General features: G+C 44.5%; 1 protein-coding gene across 1 annotated transcript in view; it reads left to right on the forward strand.

The window, feature by feature from the left end:
- The window catches only part of LOC310790809 (protein NLRC3-like), a gene marked incomplete at its 5' end in the record, with an annotated part of 46,841 nt that extends 38,612 nt beyond the window's left edge, over positions 1-8,229 (forward strand). The window contains 4 exons of the mRNA XM_083652521.1: positions 3,144-3,317; positions 4,961-5,137; positions 5,905-5,960; positions 8,081-8,229. Of these exons, the coding sequence (XP_083508647.1) occupies positions 3,144-3,317; positions 4,961-5,137; positions 5,905-5,929 (376 nt within the window). The 3' untranslated portion in view covers positions 5,930-5,960; positions 8,081-8,229. The remainder of the gene's footprint in view (positions 1-3,143; positions 3,318-4,960; positions 5,138-5,904; positions 5,961-8,080) is intronic.
- Positions 8,230-21,424: the final 13,195 nt, after the last annotated feature.

The raw sequence follows: 21,424 nt of genomic DNA on the forward strand, positions 1-21,424 counted from the left end.
CTATTGAACCAGCACTGTATCATTCTCATGTGAAGGAGACCCAGCACCACCACTCCAGTAAGTGCCTCACAGTGAGGGCTGTCACTGTGGCTCCTGGGGTGAATTGATGGAGGAGGGAGAGTAGGACTTCCACCCTTTCTGAGGATAATCTCCCTCTCATGACCCTGGAGTCGAGGTGTATCTCCAGATAGGTCACTGTCTGACTGGGGAGGGGAGAGCTCTTTGTCCAATTGATGGCACAACCCAGTGATTGGAGGTGCTCTACTGTCTCCATCGTATGCAACAAGGCAGTCTGTTCTCTTGACTCGTCCAGCAGAATCAGGTCATCCAGATAGTGGAGGACCCTGATACCTCTCCTTCATAGAGGGGCTAAGGCTAGCTCCATGCACTTGGTAAAGGTTTGAGGGGCTAGCGCGTAACCGAAGGAGAGATGGTTGTATTGATAGGCTACCCCCTGAAAGGAGAAGCGCAGGTATTTGCAGTGTGCCTGGCAGATTGGAATATTGAAATATGCATCTGCCAGGGCTGGGTTCTGAGAGGGGCTGTACTCTGTATGAGTCTGTATGTTTCATTTGTTTCAACAGCAGCTTTCAGCCCACCGTGCTGCTGCTGCTGTGTGCGGGGGCCACTATGAAAGAGAGTGAGAGAGTTATCTCTTGTAGGATTGCTCTGTCTCTCCTCTGGTATTGTTGTAAAGTAGGTGAGAGAGGAAAAGTCATCTATTTTTGAATGAGGCCGCCTAGGCAAACACCGCTTCACCTCCTGTGATAGGACAGAGAGTGAGGCTTCCCCTCCTGTGATAGGACAGAGAGCGAGGCTTCCCCTCCTGTCATAGGACAGAGAGCGAGGAGTAGGTGTGGTTACTGACGTCCCAGAGAGGAGGGGGCAGAGTGCGAGCGGGAATCTCACTTCTTTCAGAGTGAGCCCACGTGGGGAGAAATGTGAATTCTGGTGCATTTCTTCCCCTCCTGTGATTGGACGGAAAGGTTGAGTCTTTCACGCCCTCGCAAGTTCTCGGCCAATCAGGAGGCTTGCTTTTGTCCGAGGTCTTCTGCTGTAAAACCTCTGAGGCCCTCTGGGAGCACCACCGAGGCAGCGGGCCTCCCGTCTAGAGTGACACACACACACACACACACACACACACACACACACACACACACACACACACACACACACACACACACACACACACACACACACACAGACACACACACACACACACAGACAGACACACACACACACAAACACACACACACTCTCACACACACACACACACACACACAGACACACACACACACACACACACAGACAGACAGACACACACACACACACACACACACACACACACACTCACACACACACACAGCTTTGCGATGTTGTATTAAAGGCGCGAGCCTCTTTCACAGCTTTATTATTAGTATAAAGCTGTGGTCCAGCAGGAAACGTTTTATCTCATCGTTTTCCTGCTTTAGACTCAAATAGTGTTTTAGACAAACTAGCTTTCTGAACGGCACCAGCTCCATCTGGAGAATTGGGCTTTGGAGCCGAAGCCGTTAATGTTTGTACACTATTAAAAACACATGACACTTTATCTCTGGTATCTTAGTTTTAAGAGGGAGGAGGGTGAAGCCCTTTATAGTGTTTTTATTACCAGGCGGGTGATATTAGGCTTTATATCAAACTCCACTGCTATCTGATATTTGAGCTGCTTGGCCGGTGGTGAGGACCGGGGAGAAGGAGATGGGATATGGGGACACTGTGCTGCTCCATCCTCTTCATCTGAGCAGAGGACAGTAGCACGGGGTCACTTTTAGATAATAAACCTGTACTTTGTGAACCTTTCCTACACAAAAGCAGCACTCTGAGAGTCTGGACATTTGCTATAGGACACTTTTCATATTGTGTTGAATAGTGACTTTAGGCTGCTTTATGTGAGCGGCAGACAACAGCAGGACGTTATGCTTCTGTTGTAGAAGGAGGCACCAGGCAGGAGCAGGAGGACCAGGCTGTCTTCAAGTGGAGGAGCAGAGGAGAAGCCTCAGTCTGTCTCCCTCTCCACCCGCGTCATGTCCTCCCACCGCATAGCTGGACCTCTCGTGGTGCACGGCCGCAGTGTTTCAGCTCGTGCAGGCTGGGCAGGGCGGAGCCAGAGAGGAGGAGAGCCGCCCTCGGAGCACGTGGCTCCCGGGGCAGGAAGCTCCAGGCCCAAGCTGTGAGCTGTGGTGGAAACCAGGAAGGTTGAGCCGCTGCCCCGATGCTGCTGGATGAGGGGTGGCAAGCAGAGGAGGTGGTGTGGCCCGGGAAACCTGGTGAGGAGGAGAGTCTGGGAGAGGGAGAGCTGGAGGGAGGCTCCCTCATCGTTCATGTCTTCCGACGAGCCTGCGGTGTTCGGCGGGGAGAAGGGAGAGGAGCGGCCGGCTGCCTCTTCCTCCTTCTCAGCTTCTTCAGAGGAGGCAGAGGGCGACTGAGCGGCATCGTAGTGTGGGGCGGCCACATCAGTGATGGCCGCCCAGTGGAGAGTGGTTCCCATCCCGGAAAATAACTCCACTCTGCTCACAAGCTCAGCGTGTGGAAGCTCTCTGCAATGCAGGCAGGTGAAGTCACAGGAGCCGAGTGGCAGCCCAGCATGATGAGGCACCAGACACGCTGCACACTTGACATACCCATCCTCCAGGTTCATGTAGGTGGCTTGGTACTCTGGGCAAACACAGATGCTAGGCCTGAAGCCACAGTTAGGGAGCTTCGGCCTGACACCCGCGCCACCCGGAGCTTCTACTTCAGTCTACTACTCTCCTACTACTCACACTTTCACTACTCACACTGCACACTGTATTCCTTCTACTCTGCTACTCAACACTCACTCTATCAGATTGTAATTTCTTTTCAGAGTTTTATTTCTAAATATCTTCCAGTTAAGGTGTGAAGGGGGCTTAAGTTCAGGAGCTTAAAGCTGTGGTTAAAATGTTTAAATGTGATTAAAACAACTGTTATTATGATTATTACAATTATTATGACTAGGATTATTATCATTGTGATTATTATTATCACCGTCATGTATATTCATTCAGCATAAAGTTATTGGTATGCTTGTTCTCAGCTCTGTTTTGATAATAACTGATTTTACATTAAATCTGTCATCACAGACTTCGTAACTGTGAACTCTCAGAGACTCACTGTGAAGTCGTGGCCTCAGCTCTGAAGTCCAACCCCTCCCATCTGATAGAGCTGGACCTGAGTTGGAACACGCTTGGACATTCAGCAGTGAAGCTGCTGTGTGCTGGACTGGAGAGTCCACACTGTCGACTGGAGACTCTGAGGTCAGTTCTTTGTTCATTATAGATGTTATATGAATATCATGCTGACATTTAATGTAAAGAACACAGGAGCTGGAGATGAGCACCCAGAGACTTCAGGTGAGGTGCAGACTGCCTGAAGAAGGTGTCATGTGAAAAGATGGAGAACTGCACACTCTGTTATGCTTCTATATTTAATTCAAGTTGTGACCTGATGTTTCAACACACTGTGCTTCATCAAGGTCACACAAAGTGTAGACTTTACAGCCTAACTTAAGAGATAAATAAGGTTCAGCTGGTGCAACAGTTACCCTGGTCTCAATGAGGACTTGGAGCTCACATCATACTTATAGCCATGGCCTTAGTCCTAACATGTAGCCATTGGTTCTCTCTCCTTTCATTCCCAATGCTCTTTCCTCTAAAACACTGTATTGCTCATGTGGTTTCCTCATTGGTTCTACTGTCTTTTTATTGTTTTATTGCATCTGTAGTGATGCTGTCATTTGGTTGACTTGCTACATTTTAATGTTTGTTTTCTGGATTTCTCTGTGTGTCATCACACCCTGAAGAAGGTGCAAGCCGACACGCGTTGGTGTATTTTAATGATTCAAGCCCATTAAATGTAAGGCCTTTTACATTTTCAAACCTCCTTGAGTGACTGAACCTGCATCTTTAGGCCCTTTTGCTTATGAGTCTTCCTCTCCATTTGATTACTTTTCCTTTCCAAGAGCACCGGTGGTTTGAGGGACTCAAAACTATGTTTTCTCCTCCCAGGATGGCGAAAGCGGCAGGTCATGCCTTCGCCATCCTGGTAAAAAAGATATCGCCTACAGTTTTCGAGGCTCGCAAGCTAGGTAGCTACCATTTGTTTTGTAAGAGGCGGAGTGTTTCGGGGGATGCTGCTCTAGCTGTGGTATACGCTAAATACCACAGCTGTGAACCAATCAGATTGCTTGATTTGAGAGAGCCACTTTAATTACTCATAGACCCCAAAGCGTGGGACAAGCTGGATGCAGAGCTGGTGAAAAAAATCCTTCAAAGTGTGTGTGTGTGTGTGTGTGTCTCTCTCTCTTTCTCTCTCTCCTGCCCTCTGCTGGTGAGTAATCACACTGAGGAAAGACAGAGATCTGGGTCGTGCCCTTTGGTTAAAAATAAAACAAAATAAAACTGGTCAATAGAAACGTGTTTGGCACGGGGGAATTGACGGCCCTGAAACTCTGATTACAGGGACACAAACATCTTTTAGCAAGTAGGCTACAATGTCCAAGTTTAGCTCTGTGTGTTGAGCTGAGTGATGCCACTCTTTCAAGTGGAAGTTTGTTCCACCAGCCACACATTTACATTCTCATCTTTTTTTAATTGTTTCTGCTGATTTATTTTATAGTGAAGAAAAGCCTCCACTCACTAACTCACTCTTGAGTCTCTGCTTGTTTATTGAAGCAGCAGCATGTTGTCATTCATATGAATGAGTGCTGCTTTGTCCTTGTTATGTCTTTTTGAACCTGGCAGCCTCTTGGCTTCAGCTGCTTTCAGTTGACTTCACTATTTTAGAAACATGTATATTTAAAACCTCCACAGCTCTGAGTGGATTATGAAACATGGTTTCAATCAGGTTTTCTATACAGGAATGTTTTATTTCATATCTACATGTTTTATTCTTTATTCAGATTGGTGCGTTGCAGCTTGTCAGAGAGCAGCTGTGATTCTCTGGCCTCAGCTCTGAAGTCCAACCCCTCCTCCCATCTGAGAGACCTGGACCTGAGTCACAACCAGCTGGAGTATTCAGCAGTGAAGCTGCTGTCTGATCTTCTGGAGAGTCCACACTGCAGACTGGAGACTCTGAGGTCAGACAGCATTTCTTAATGATGTGCTGACATGAATATTATATGAATATTGTGGTGAAAGTTAATTTGAGGACGTCTATATAGAGTAATTTCATCTGAAATCAGGCTTAGGACTCACATTGTCTTCCTATTGTTTTCACACATTCCTGGTCTCTTCAAATGAAGGAAGATTAACTTTGGTGATGATATTTATTCTCCATCGTTTTAAAGACACAGGGCTCCAAATGGCTCCAAAATGGCCTCCATCATCTATGGAGGACAAACTTTGATGTGAGAGTGTTGGAGACAATGAAGGAATTTAAAATATGATAATTAATGTGGTAATAACACAACGTTCAGAGCACATAATATTACACATAATATGTTGCAGTGGAACAAGCTTTTAGCCTTTGGTTCTTCTCAATGTCAGTTCTTTGGTCAAATCAGATGAGGTGTGACTATACGAGATAGATATTAGAAGGTTTTCATAGAACACCAACGCTTCTACAGGCAGGAAAACTGACTGGAGGAGCCTTTCATCCTCAACCACATCAATGGCTACTTTTCTCACTGATGGCGGTGGAGGGCAGCAAGGTGGCGCTGTTGCCTCACAGCAAGAAGATCCTGGGTTAATTTCACCAGTCACTGTGTGTGTGTGTGTGTGTTCATCTGAAGGTCAATCAGATCAGTCAGAAGCAGAGAGAGTTTCCAGCTGAGAGAGTTGATCATGTGACAACCTGCAGATGATGATGATGATGATGTTGTTGTTGGTGTCTTCATCTCTACAGGGTGGAGAATAAACAAAACAACTAAACCTGGATCACAGCTGACATCCTGACAACATGTGAGTATTGACACACCATGAACACATGACCTCACACTCTCTCTCTCACTCACACACACACACACACACACACACACACACACACACACACACACACACACTCACACACACACACACACACACACACACACACACACACACACACACACTCACACACAGTTTAAATTATCTCTCCCAGTATTTCTACTGGCTTCTCATTGACTGAGAGCTGATGAACAGTCTCAGTGAACGGTGATTTCTGATGTCAGCTGTGTGTGTGTGTGTGTGTGTGTGTGTGTGTGTGTGTGTGTGTGTGTGTGTGTGTGTGTGTGTGTGTGTCTGTGTGGGTGTGTGTGGGTCGTGAATGAAAATCTCAGAGAGGTGTTTGTTCTTGAGGTTGGCTGTACCTTTGACCACAGCCTAGAGGAGGCCTTTATAACCAAGATGCTAAAATATCAACAGCTGGAGCAGACCATTTCACAGCTGGGCTACAGGTGTAAACTTATAGTTTTCATATTTGGTAGCATGGGTCATGTCCATAAGCTGGTTGTGAGTGGCCTCCAGATGGCTGGTCTACCTAAGAGAAGGGCCAAACAGTTAGCAAGGTATTGTTCAGTATCTGCTATTATTGGCAGTCGCTCAATATGGAGGAGGCGCTGCTTTTTGTACCCATGAAATGAAATTGGATACTGTCCCTTATCTTGTATTACAGTATAACTGTATGTCAATGTGCCTTTGTCATCACCCTGTGCGGTATTATATATATCTTCTTTGTATGCATTATTGTGGTCGCCAATTAGGCACTCTTGTATCTGACCAACTCCCAACATCTGATTGCATTACTAGCAGGGTTGGGTAGGTTACTTTTAAATAGGAATCCCTTAAAGTTACTTGTTACTTGTTAAAAATTGTACTTAGTAACGTAATCCGATTACCACTATTTAAAAGTAAAGTAGGGATTACTTTCAGTTACTTTTGGATTAATTTTTTTTTTTTTAATCCAGGAATGTCCCATTGGGATACAAGATCTCTTCTTCCAGGGAGTCCTGGTCAAGAGTCCTGGCTAAAACCCTTATTTAACTAGATGAAGCATGTTTTACCATTGATAACCAGATAAGAATGTTTATACCAACATGAAGTTAAGGAGAATACAACAAGAGTTATTTTTAAGACCACTTTAATTTACGTTATGGGTATTTTTCATGATGTGGAGTGGAAGACGCAGCTTGTTGCTTTAATCTTGAAACACGAAGTGAAATGCTGTAAGCACTTCTGCCCTGTTGACTCCACGCCTGACCCAACTTGCTGCAGCTTTGCTCCGACATCCGTGAAAAATAGAAGCCTTGCGTATCTTTTTCGGAGAGCTCCGGATCGTCGGAGCTGGGACGGAGTAGGTGGGAGTTGACACAATGATTAGAGTGGAAACGTATCGGCTCCGAAGCCGTACCGCAGCGCAGACGGACCGAACACGGACTCAGTGGAATGTGGCCGTAAGTGAAAGTAAAAACCTCTTGCCCCATGCCGACTAGAGCAGCGTTTGTCAGCACGGGTATCAGGCGGATACATTCAATGCAGATTTTCCACTGCCTGGCAGCTCAGCTGACGGCCCCACACACAAGCGCCTTCCACATGGATTCTACTGAAAATATCATTTTCAGTAGAATCCATGTGGAAGGCGCTTGATCTGTCTAAACACTGAGCGAACGTAAAAGTGCTGTTGCTCCGCCTCGCTCGTCCTCGTCACAGTCAGTCACTGGCACCAGGCTACACCGTTTCTTGTTGTTATTTTGTAAAATGAATGAAGAGGCAAGGGCGAATGTAATCCCGCCTGTAACGTTGTTACTATACCCCCGTTACTGTAATCTAGATTACACATTTTAAAATGAACTGTGACAGATAACAGTTACCGTTTTTTTGTAATCAGATTACGTAACGGCGTTACATGTAATCCGTTACTCCCCAACCCTGATTACTAGTGTTTATGTCCTTTGTACTCTGTATCTATGTGGACATAAATAAATCATTTAAATGTGTGTGTGTGTGTGTGTGTGTGTGTGTGTGTGTGTGTGTGTGTGTGTGTGTGTGTGTGTGTGTGTGTGTGTGTGCGTGTGCATGTGCGTGTGTGTTTTTCTCTCCATCAGATGCCTGCATGTCATCTCAGTGTGGATCCAAACACAGCAAACACATCATCTGTCTGAGGGAACAGAGAGCTCACAGTGTATTTTAGTGCAGGAGAATCTCCTCTTTTTGTCATTGTGTTTCAGATGGAAGCAGGGGTGGAGTTATGTGGGGACCAATAGAGAGCTGCAGGAACGAGTCCGGAAATCATCGATGCTAACACTTCCTGGCAGGGCCGATTTTACACTTCATGGGCCCCTGGGCTATTCATCTCTGCAGGGCCCCCCCCTCAAGCGGTAGGGGGGACAAAAATTTGAGTGTTTTTTTTTTACCTTTTTTAGCCGTATTTAAAGGAATATCTCATTTTAAATCAACATTAGGATTATACTGTTGTGATGTCATTATTCAGTATCTTCTCCTTTTCTCACTAACTTTCATGTCACCACCTGCTCTCCTGTCAGCATTCTAACTTACAAACACAAACTGTAGGTTTAGCCATCATGTTCTTTCATAAACAGCCTGATTGGAAAGAAAACATTGCCACTGAGATGTCACAACAAGCACTTTTATTATTATTATTTAGTATTTATTATTGCTGTTATTACAGTGGACACACACATTCTCACAATTATTGCACAAATCAATCAAGCAGTATTCAAGTCTGTTCGTACCTGAAATGTCTTTTTTTTTTGATTTACCAATTTACAATTTACCAATTTACCAATCACAACACACACACACACACACACACACACACACACACACAGGGGCATCCCTGTACATCTGGGGGCCCTAAGCACGATAAATTCGGGAGCCCTCTCACAGGGTTCCATGTCGTTGTTCCGACCTCTCGCTGTTCCGACCTCCCCTCTCCCAGCCCCCATGCCTAAACCTAACCTCCCCCAGACCCTAACCCAAAACCTAACCTCTCCCACCCCCACGCCTAAACCTAACCTCCCCCAGACCCTAACCCAAAACCTAACCTCTCCCACCCCCCACGCCTAAACCTAAGGTCGGCATTGCGAGTGGTCGGCATAGCGGGTGGACACCCTCTCACAGTGGATGTTATTACTCTGCAAAAAAACTTTAATGGCGTCAGTAAAAAAAACATTTTTTGCGAAGACCCTGGACAGGGGGCCCAAAAAAAAACATCAAGGGTCCCCCAAAAAAAAAAAAATTTTTTTTTTTTTTTTTTTTGGGCCCCTTGATGTCCCAGGCCCCGGGCTTCAGCCCGGGTAAGCCCGTTGGTAAAATCGGCCCTGCTTCCTGGTTCTTCACTCTTTTCGCCTATAGGATTTTTGAATGGGTTTTTGGCGCGATGCTTCTAATCAGGTCTCTGGGCAACGCAAGCTTAATCAAACGCGAACCAGTGGTTAGTAATATCATCTTCACACATGAGGACCACTTTTATGAGTTTTGAAGCTTTTACGTGCCGTTAAAAGGGCGGCTAGCTAGCAAACGGCTAAATGAGACTACACTGTTGAGTCGACGGGGATATACATTATACATCAATAACGTCATCACTTCAAAGGACGGACACGGAAATTCTCTTTCCCTCACCTGGTTCAGCCCGGGGTAATCAGTGCACAGCAGCGCACACATCAACAACAGTCCAGGTTGAGTGCTGATGTGACGTGGAAGCCTATGCGACACTGAGAGTGTAGTTCTGGATTAGCTTAGCACGAGCTTTTTACTTCTAGGGCTCGCATTTACGCTACAGAACTCATGAAAGTAGTCCTCATGTGTGAAGATTATCCCGCTGAACACAGGTTCGCGTTTGATTAAGCTTGCGTTGCCCACAGACCTTATTTGAAGCATCGCGGCAAAAACCCATTCAAAAATCCCATAGACAGAAACACTGAAGAACGAGGAAGTCCGGGACTTCCGTGTTCTGACTACAAAAATACATCATCCCTGCGCCTCTCTATTGGGGCTAAGTTACCATAAAGGAAGGTGGAGTTATGTGAGGGCCAATGGGGGCTGAGCTCCCATAAGGAGGGTGGAGTTATGTGAGGGCCAATGGGGGCTGAGCTCCCATAAGGAGGGTGGAGTTATGTGAGGGCCAATGGGGGCTGAGTTACCATAAGGAAGGTGGAGTTATGTAGGGCCAATGGGGGCTGAGCTCCCATAAGGAGGGTGGAGTTATGTGGGGGCCAATGGGGGCTGAGTTACCATAAGGAAGGTGGAGTCATGTAGGGCCAATGGGGGCTGAGCTCCCATAAGGAGGGTGGAGTTATTTGGGGGCCAATGGGGGCTGAGTAATATAAGGAAGGTGGAGTTATGTGGGGGGCAATGGAGGCTGAGTTACCATAAGGAAGGTGGAGTTATGTGGGGGCCAATGGGGGCTGAGTTCCCATAAGGAGGGTGGAGTTATGCGGGGGCCAATGGGGGCTGAGTTACCATAAGGAAGGTGGAGTTATGTGGGGGCCAATGGGGGCTGAGTTATCATAAGGAAGGTGGATTTATGTGGGGGCCAATGGAGGCTGAGCTCCCATAAGGAGGGTGGAGTTGTGTGGGGGCCAATGGGGGCTGAGTAATATAAGGAAGGTGGAGTTATGTGGGGCCAATGGGGGCTGAGCTCCCATAAGGAGGGTGGAGTTATGTGGGGGCCAGGGGGCTGAGTTACCATAAGGAAGGTGGAGTTATGTGGGGGCCAATAGGGGCTGAGTTACCATAAGAAAGGTGGATTTATGTGGGGGCCAATGGGGGCTGAGTAATATAAGGAAGGTGGAGATATGTGGGGCCAATGGAGGCTGAGCTCCTATAAGGAGGGTGGAGTTATGTGGGGGCCAATGGGGGCTGAGCTCCCATAAGGAGGGTGGAGTTATGTGGGGGCCAATGGGGGCTGAGCTCCCATAAGGAGGGTGGAGTTATGTGGGGCCAATTGGGGCTGAGCTACCATAAGGAAGGTGGAGTTATGTGGGGCCAATTGGGGCTGAGCTACCATAAGGAAGGTGGAGTTATGTGGGAGCCAATGGGGGCTGAGCTCCTATAAGGAGGGTGGAGTTATGTGGGGGCCAATGGGGGCTGAGCTCCAATAAGGAGGGTGGAGTTATGTGAGGGCCAATGGGGGCTGAGCTCCCATGAGGAGGGTGGAGTTATGTGGGGGCCAATTGGGGCTGAGCTCCCATGAGGAGGGTGGAGTTATGTGGGGCCAATGGGGGCTGAGCTCCCATGAGGAAGGTGGAGTTATGTGGGGGCCAATTGGGGCTGAGCTCCCATAAAGAGGGTGAGTTATGTGGGGGCCAATGGGGGCTGAGCTCCCATGAGGAGGGTGGAGTTATGTGGGGGCCAATGAGGGCTGAGCTCCCATAAGGAGGGTGGAGTTATGCGGTGGCCAATGGGGGCTGAGCTCCCATGAGGAGGGTGGAGTTATGTGGGGGCCAATGGGGGCTGAGCTCCCATAAGGAGGGTGGAGTTATGTGGGGGCCAATGGAGGCTGAGCTCCCATAAGGAGGATGGAGTTATGTGGGGGCCAATGGGGGCTGAGTAATATAAGGAAGGTGGAGTTATGTGGGGGCCAATGGAGGCTGACCTCCCATAAGGAGGGTGGAGTTATGTGGGGGCCAATGGGGGCTGAATTACCATAAGGAAGGTGGAGTTATGTGGGGGCCAATGCGGGCTGAATTACCATAAGGAAGGTGGAGTTATGTGGGGGCCAATGGGGGCTGAATTACCATAAGGAAGGTGGAGTTATGTGGGGGCCAATGGTGGCTGAGTTACCATAAGGAAGGTGGAGTTATGTGGGGCCAATTGGGGCTGAGCTACCATAAGGAGGGTGGAGTTATGTGGGAGCCAATGGGGGCTGAGCTCCCATAATATGTGGGGCCAATTGGGGCTGAGCTACCATAAGGAAGGTGGAGTTATGTGGGAGCCAATGGGGGCTGAGCTCCTATAAGGAGGGTGGAGTTATGTGGGGGCCAATGGGGGCTGAGCTCCCATAAGGAGGGTGGAGTTATGTGAGGGCCAATGGGGGCTGAGCTCCCATGAGGAGGGTGGAGTTATGTGGGGGCCAATTGGGGCTGAGCTCCCATGAGGAGGGTGGAGTTATGTGGGGCCAATGGGGGCTGAGCTCCCATGAGGAAGGTGGAGGTATGTGGGGGCCAATTGGGGCTGAGCTCCCATAAAGAGGGTGAGTTATGTGGGGGCCAATGGGGGCTGAGCTCCCATGAGGAGGGTGGAGTTATGTGGGGGCCAATGAGGGCTGAGCTCCCATAAGGAGGGTGGAGTTATGTGGGGGCCAATGAGGGCTGATCTCCCATAAGGAGGGTGGAGTTATGTGGTGGCCAGTGGGGGCTGAGCTCCTAGCTCTGTTTGTGAAGCCAATTTGAAAGTAACTTAAACCTGCATTCTTTCGAATGGCCTGCAGGGGGTGATTTCACTGGCTGCAAAAGAAGTGTGTTGTATGGAAGTGAATTGGAAAATGAGCGACCCTACTTCCCACTTGATTGATGACCTCAGTAAACACTTTCCTAATGAGTTGATGGTCTCAATCACTCACTGTTCATTTAGTACATTATGGTCCCATTTAGAGTCAAACAGATGATAAAGCAGACTATGTTTTGGGGCGTGATTGACAGGTCGTCTGTCCAGTGATCGTGCAGCTTGTCGATCACAGACAAATAGCAGGAGGAGCTGCAGCTCTTCTCATCTAAATTCACCTCACTTCTGGCTCCAAATAACCAAGATGGCGACAGTGAAAATGCCAACCTAGAGGCTTCAAAGCACCACTCCAAAAACCAATGTGTGACATCACAAAGCTACGTCCATATATTTATACAGTCTATGGTCAGAACAGATAAGCTCATGTTCTAAAATATCACTTATAGGCTATAGTTGAAGTGAACAGCAGGTCAGAATCAGAATCTGCTTTATTGGCCATATGTACACATACAAGGGATATGACTCTGGTTTGCTTTGCTCTCAAAGTCACATACAGAGAGAAAAAGCTATGCACAGGTTAAAATGGACATGGCACGGGTACATTTATTTACATAGCTGGGTGACATCACTGATGACATCATCACCGTTATCCATTTCTGACTGAATGAATGAATGCCTGACTCACCCCAAAACGCCTTCTCTTGACCATGCGCACGTGGTCAAAAGTTGGGAATTCTAAATGATTTTAAATGGTCTAAATGAGATTAGAGGCCTTTTCTATGAAATGTTATTTTAGATGTGACCTGTTGATTTCTTGAAATGTAAAATGTTGCTATGATGGATGTATCCTACACACTGTTGTTGTTGTATTCTGTTACCTATAGGCTACTTTTGAGTGTATTCTATTACTTATGTAGTTCTTACTCTGTTTAATATTTCTTTGTTTTTATGTTTGGGGACAGCGGATGGAAACTAGGCTCGTGCTAAATCCACCACTTTTTACACTTTTACCATGTTCAGGTGACTGTATCTGCTTCATGTCCAATGTGTTCATTAATTTTGCATTGTCCCGCCCGTCCAAATAAACAAATAAAGTCAAGTAAAAGTAAAGTTATTCTGATGTTATGCTATTGTTGAATTGAAATGCGGTTCATTAATTTGTTTAGTTTGCTTCTCATTGTGATCCATGTTTATCCATTTGAGAGGCAATTTCATAGTGTCTGCTTGGTGATCACTGCTGATCTTTCGGAAAAGACTAAAGGCACACATTTTCAGGCTCCATCTGGGCCCTTCTTGATCTAACTTCGTTCTCTCTCTTTCTAAAAAAAAAAAAAACTACTAACCTAAACTAAACTTGTACCACTGTTCCTTCAGAATGTGTAGTTGTCATAGACTGTGCTCCATAGTTGATTGCTCTATTGCTGACAAAAATGTGTTATTGTAAGTCGCTTTGGATAAAAGCGTCTGCCAAATGACGTAATGTAATGTAATGTAATGTGATCATTCCCAGTCATGTATGGAGACCTAAATGGATGAAACCGGTCATTTTTCTTTTTTTTCTTTTTATTACAGTATTATTATTGTCATTGTCACCTACATGTATGTGACAGAATAAAGGCTTTAACTCCAAATTCAAGTATTATTTGTTCCTGCTCCACAAGAGTGCCTGAAGATTGTCTCCCTCCATGTGATGATCCTTTGAGAAAATGTAAGAAACCCTCCAGAACTAGACTCTTAGCCCTCTATGATCTCTATAAGACAAAGAACACATAATAAACGTCATGTTTTCGCTCACCATCCGGGAAGGAGACGGCTCCCACTATCTGACTGTCAGGCTTACTGCACACAAGGACAATTATGGACATTCCTGACCACATTTCTACTCACTCAAACACACACGCACACACTCACACAACCTATCCTCCCCCTCCCATTGCCGCCTTGGTCCTGCCTATCTAGCACTTGCACCTACTCCCTGGACGCTCACCCCCACTCCGCCCCCTTTCTCTCGGTCACATCTCATTGGAGCCATAGTATATGGATGCTGCTATGAGCGATAGCATAGCCTCCAGTCCAGTGTGGACAAGCTTCTCCCTCCACTTCCCACTGCTAACCCCCCGTTCCCCGCAAACCCACTCCCTCCCCTTCCTAGTTTTTCTTGTTTTCTCCGTATGTTAATTCCTTACATGTAACAACAAATGTTTATGTATTGTATAATAGTCAAGTGTGCCATTATTCCTATTCAAATCTAGTAATGATGTTAATAGTCTTAATTTGAGTGAAGGTGATATCCATTTGTGTGTTGTTTTTGTCCCTCTGTTTGTTAGAGGACCGCAATGGAAATAAGCCAATGGCTTTATTGTGTTTTTATCCTCGGTGATTGTCTGTGATTCCCTGTCTTATTGTTGACATTCACCAAATAAAGTCAATCAATCAATCAATGAAACTTCTCTAAAAGTGGAGTTAAGCTGGACAGCAGAGTCACAGATGAAGACCAGCTGGACAGCAGAGTCACAGATGAAGGCCAGCTGGACAGCAGAGTCACAAATTAAGGCCCGTTATTCAACTTGAGACTCCCCCGCTTCCCCAGTGTTTAGTATGGACCAGGTCACTTGTGAATTGTATAAATTAAAAAGGTGGTTTGATATAAATAAATTGTCATTAAATTTAGCTAAGACCAAATTTATGATATTTAGTAATTATAAAATAGATAATCAAGTAAATATACAGATAGATGGTGTTGATATTGAAAGAGTGTTTGAAAACAAATTTCTTGGGGTGATAATAGATGATAAAATTAACTGGAAATCACATATTAAATATATACATAGTAAACTATCTAGAAGTATTTCAGTTTTGAGCAAAGCAAAGCAGGTTTTAGACATGAAATCACTCCGCATGCTCTACTGTTCCCTGGTCTTACCATACTTAAATTATTGCTCAGAGATTTGGGGAAATACCTATAAAACTTCACTTCATGCAATAACCATCCTTCAAAAAAGAGCTATAAGGATAATAAACTATGCTGGATATCGTGATCATACTAACATACTTTTTCTAGATTCAAATCTTTTAAAATTAATGGAAATTATAGAATATAAAACTGTGATTATAATGTATAAAGCCAGGAATAATCAACTTCCTGGAAATATCCAGGCGATGTTCTCTGATAGAGAGGGGGGTTATTGCCTCAGGAGGGAGTTAAATTTAAAAACCCAAAGAGCTCGGACGACATTAAAATCATACTGTATCTCAGTATGTGGAGTAAAGCTATGGAGCGGTATGGATGTGGAGCTACAGCAATGTTCAAGTGTGATCCAGTTCAAAAAGAAATATAATAAATGCATTATTATGAGGTATAGGGAGGAAGAGTTATAGTAACAATATTGAGTTATATATAATCTGTGTATGGTGTATATTAATTTCTGGACGGTTGTATATTGTATATATTGTATTATATTGTATATTGTAATGAAATATAATTATGAAAGTGATTATTGTGGTTATAATAATGATTATAATGATAATAATTATTAAGATATCCTATGTATATATATGTATATATATATATGTGTACCGGTATATGTGCATATTCGGGTAATGCAATGTATATGCAGTGTAATTGTCAATTGTGTAATTATTTGAATTTGAGAATTATTGTCTCTGTTTTTGTTTATAATTGATTATTCGTTAATCATTTTTCTGTTGTATAGCTTGTTTAAGTAAGAAGGGTAGGCGCTATAAGCTATAGCTTCAGCCTACACCTTTTCGGTCTATCAGCCTTGTGCTGCTTGTTTGTACTTTTTCGTTTTATTTTATGAAATGTTTTAATTTCCCATGACCGAAATAAATAAATAAATAAATAAATAAATAAATATGTTGTGTAAAGCGTATTTAAGTTCCATTTATCATTATCCCACTGGATCCCACTGCTTTTCTTGTTAAGACCCGCACTACTCTGCCTCTGATTGGGTTGGGCTTAGGCATGGGGCGTGATGATTGGTTCAGGTTAGGGTAACAAGAAAAGCAGTGGGATTGTATGAGCCAAAAACGGAGGAAAATTTATAATTTACTGTTAGGTTAATGTTACTGTGAATTACCCCACCTGCTGGCAGGAGGAAAAACATAAAGGCCTCAGGTAAGCCTGGCAGGTGAGGGGAGTGGCCGGCAGGGCAAACAGTCTTTTGACCATGCTGAAGATCATGGTTTTCCTTTTGTTCATGCCAATTAAGGTTTATCATCTTTCTTAGTTTGTTTAAAGTTTATTTAAAGTATCTAAGTTTTGTATTGATGACAGAAGAATGGAGCTGTAAAAGGAAAAATAAATACCATTCATTTTGACAAGAAAACAATCTTTTGGACATTGATCTTTTGTGTGCGTTTGGATTATTGCCAGTCACTGCCCACTGTGGCTACGGAACTTTTGAATCAAGGACAAGAAGCCACTACATTAAGTCAGTTAACAACGTTTTTTATTTATTTTGAAGGCAGTGACCGGAAGTCTTGTGCGTTAGTTAGTGTGTCCATCTTGACAACGGTCCAGTGACACTGACAGCCGGTGTGTGTGTGTGTGAGGAGGAGAGATGGCGGAGTACAGCCATGCGGGCCTCCTGAGCAGTGGCGTGTCCAGACTGTTTTTAGCAGGTTGGCACAAGTGGGGCACAGACTTACAAAGGGGTGGCCACAGCGCCGCCCGCAAGGGCAGTGCCAAAGAAAATTTGACGTTTTTTGGACTTTTAGCCAAAAAAACACACGCACTCGCTCGCACTGTGCACGCACACGGCACACGTCAGAATAGCGTTAATTTACCATGTTCGTCCCAACTAGACTACATATATCTACTTTAATTAGTAACATTACAGTGTCTTACGTTCCTGTGTTTAAAGCATAATTTAAGAGAAATAGACCCATCAATCACACAGAGTAGCACCATACAAATGTAATATAAAGCTTCCCAGTTATACACACATAATTGACAAGTTTCAACTTTAGTTGCAATGTCTGGCAATTAACCACAATTCCATTGACATCAAGGCAATATCAAGATAACTGTTTAGGTTACTAAAGATAAATCTGGAACTATTAGGATTTTACAGTATATACATACGCACACATACAGCTGGGGGCTCCTGCTGTCAAGCTGCTGGCTTGACTCATCTGACTGACAAGGAGGAGAGCTTGTTGCTGCTCTCTCCTGTAGCTCTGACTGTAACTGACTGGTAGCAGTGCTGCTGGCTGCTCTGTCCTGCTGTGCAGGTTTTAATTTCTTTGTTTTGATGGAGAAGAAATCCTCAATGTTCTGATTTCTTTTCATACTGTAATGGTCACATGAAGACATACTGTATGTCACTTTTATATATCTCTTGCACAATAGATTTCCTTGTGCATGCATGGATACATTTGACATGCTCACATCAGGCCTACAAAGTTACACAAGACAGGTTTACATAGCTAGCATTAGCATTGACAACCAAACAATGACTGACGACAGGTTTGCTAATGTTAGCAACTAGCAAGCTGAGATGAAAACACACCTGCTGCACCACATTATCACGTAGCCTAGCACACAGGTTTATTGTGCGTTTACCCTGTTAGTAGCTTAGTTTTAAAGACAGGGTGAAGTTTCAAGTCTACCGTAACATGTCATGATATTTTTTTAGCGAGGGTGCTTAATTTCAAAGTGAAAATCTCCGTGTTTGTTGGCAGGTAATGTATGTTGTCTTTCTTTAAACCACTGGCACAGTAGCTATGTAATATGTATCAAAGAGTCTACTCACGCATGCCACAATAAATAAATAGCATATAGAACACACCTGGTCCATGTAGCCGCCAGGAATCAGATAGAGGACGCTTCACTTCGTCACACACACACACACACACACACACACACACACACCTTTATTTTGATCGTTGTTATATTTGCTATTTTATTAATCTCATCGTTCCAAGCTTAACATTTTTATTTTTTCTATAACTGTTTCCCAGAGTTAAATGTTAAAGTCGAACTGAACCCGTTCGTCACGTGCATATGAGTCAGTTTCAGACTGAAAACATAGTTTGTCTAAGATGACAGGTTGAGAGGCGGGTCATAGTATCATGTCGATGATTTTATTTGACAATTCTGGGGACTGGATTGGGCTTTGGCCAATCCTGGCGTGTTCCGCCTCCAAATCGAGTGGGATTTAGTGTGTTGTGGCGCTCCCCTCGGGAAGAGCCTGGTGACGCGAGGTTGGCTGAGTGGAGCTCAGCGAGCCGCAGGCAGCCAGCTGCCTTCGTGTTGCCGAGCGGAGAGTGCAGCACGTCAGCCTGGAATCTCCGAAGTGCGACCTCTGACAACCAAGCTCTCGGATGCGCGCACCATTATCGCTGCTGTAAATACGATATCCCTGGAATGAGCGTTTTAACGAGCCAGTTACATTTCTTTGCATTCTTAGAGATTATAGTTTTTGTTTTTTGTTCATGTTTCTAACAATTGGCCAAGTTAGTAGTTAGTTTATGGGATAGGAATTCTGCCAGATGACAGGCACTAGGCGCCATTTTCTACTTCATTTGGAAGAGAAAATTATCCTGAAATGAAGATTTGATTGACAGCTGCATGTCGTGATATGATTGGTTGAAATGGGGTAGAAATTTGATAGTACTAGGTGACGTCAGCAAACTGTACATTACTGTTATCAATGAAATCTTGAAAAATGAACTTTTGATGTGAAAAAGTGTTAACAACTAAAGAAATTAGATTGTTGTCATTTTCTTTGCATACATTATTAAATAGGTGCACTGCATACCCAGGTATTTGAACTAAAAGAAAATAAAAGTCATTTTTGGGTTCAGCTCGACTTTAAACACTGTTTTAACTTTTTCCAAACGTGTTTTGTAATAAATGTGTTGTTTAAAATGTAATTACAGTATTGTTATTTTGTTGAAAAATGTGTTGTTTAACACGTTAACTGCCAGCGACGTATGCATACGTCAAAAAAAATCCAGCGCTTGACTGCCAGCGACGTATGGATACGTCAAAAAAATCGTTTTTTTTTTTTTGACGGTGGGGCGTTGATCAATCCCTTTTACGTCTCCTGTACAATTATTGGAGGTATTGAATGTGTATAATCTATTTTACCGACCCACTAAGTGTTGACAGTGCTCCCCCAGACGAGCGAAATCAAAGAAAAAGGGAGCAAGGAAATGGCGAGGCGATTTTACAGTATTACATTCTCATGAAAATGGTTGGGGGAAAACGCTCTCGTTTTCGCACTGATTGCTGGCGATGCGGGATTGCAAATTTACATAATACATTACAGGTGGAACACACTTTGAAACACGCAGCATAAATATGACCAGAATCGCAAAAGCTTCTCTCAACCAAAACTCCCAAGAAGCGAGCGAGTCCATGCCGACTTCCTCAAACAGCAGCCTGCAGACAGGCACAGGAGAGCAGCAAAAGCACTGAGACTGTGACGGCCGCGGCAGCCAAGAAGAGGGAGGAGTTGAGGAGTTGAAGCAACTCTGCCTCTCGCTCTCTCCCTCTCTCTCTCTCTCTCTCTCTCGCTCTCTCTCTCTCCCTCCCTCCCTCTCTCTCTCTCTCTCTCTCTCTCTCCCTCTCCCCCTCTCACTAGGATTAAACCTAGTGCGTCTCCCTCCCGAGAGGGAGGGAGAGAGAGAGAGAGGGAGGGAGAGCGAGAGGGAGGGAGAGAGAGAGAGAGAGAGAGAGAGAGGGAGGGAGAGCGAGGGGAAGGGAGAGAGAGAGAGAGAGAGAGAGAGCGAGAGGGGGAGGGAGAGAGAGAGAGAGAGAGAGCCAAAAATGAATGGTTAAAGTGACAGCTCTATCGAATTTCACAAAAAGCCGTTTATCTCTGAATATTTTTTCTCATGCTAAAACCATGCTGTATTCAACTGATAATGCTTACATAACTACTAACTCTACAAACTAACTCTTTTAGACAGAGAAAGTACACATTCTATTAGTACTTTTGAGATATTGTATGTTCACAAACTCCAAGCAGAAAATAATCCTCGGCGCTTGTAAAATGAGCCACAATCCTCAAAAAACGGCTTGGCAGAAGCTACCTACAGTAAGAAAAAAACGGCTGGCAGTCAATGTGTTAAAATGTAATTATTGTTATTTTGTTGATAAATGTGTTGGTTAAAATGTAATTATTGTTATTTTGTCGATAAATTTGTTAAATTTCTTTGTTCAAACCGAGCAGCTCCCTTCTTGTCATGGCTTGGGTCATGACCCAATAACCACCTTCATTTATGGTCAGCATGTAGAATGAAGGATTGCTTACTGCGCGTGTGTGTGTGCAAGCACGTGAGTGTGAGTGTGAGTAAGAGTTTAAGTGTCTGTACATTTTGAGTGTATTCATCTCCCTTTTTGAAGAAGCAGCTGTTAAAGTTGTTCACTATAATTTCAGGGCGATTTTGTACTTTTATTTCACTGTGATTCATAGTGAAATAAAAGCACAAAAACAGCCTTGTGCACGAAGGTGGGGACATCTAGTTTTACACAGCAGGAGAAAGAGTGAAAGCCAGTGCAAGTCTATAAACCAGGAGGTGAGTAGAGAGCTAGTACTAGTATAGTTATTTCAAAACTACCTAGTACCTAGTACCTAGTACCTACTACCTAGTATTCGTCCGAATATAGACAGATTTGTTTCTTCCTGGAAATATGTATGAAAAAGTGGGGTCGTCTGATATTCGGGGTTTAGATGTTTAAATGTCATTACACATTCACAACAAAAGATGGCACCAAATATCTGTAAAATGAGTGTTCCACTCAAGTGAGCCACCATCTCTCCAAAAAACTACGGGGTATTTTCATTTTTGTGGTACAGGACTGGGGCATCATGGGCTAGCAAGTGGACTGGTGATAATGGGAAAACACACATGCAAATGTGAGCATTGTGGAGTGAGTCCTAGAGTCTGTACAACATGTCCTGTTGCAATGCCTGCAGTGCACTATGCCAAGGAAAGGAGGGAGCTAACGT

The sequence above is a fragment of the Poromitra crassiceps genome (genome assembly GCF_964638095.1).
Source record: "Poromitra crassiceps genome assembly, chromosome: 15".
NCBI lineage: Eukaryota > Metazoa > Chordata > Actinopteri > Beryciformes > Melamphaidae > Poromitra > Poromitra crassiceps.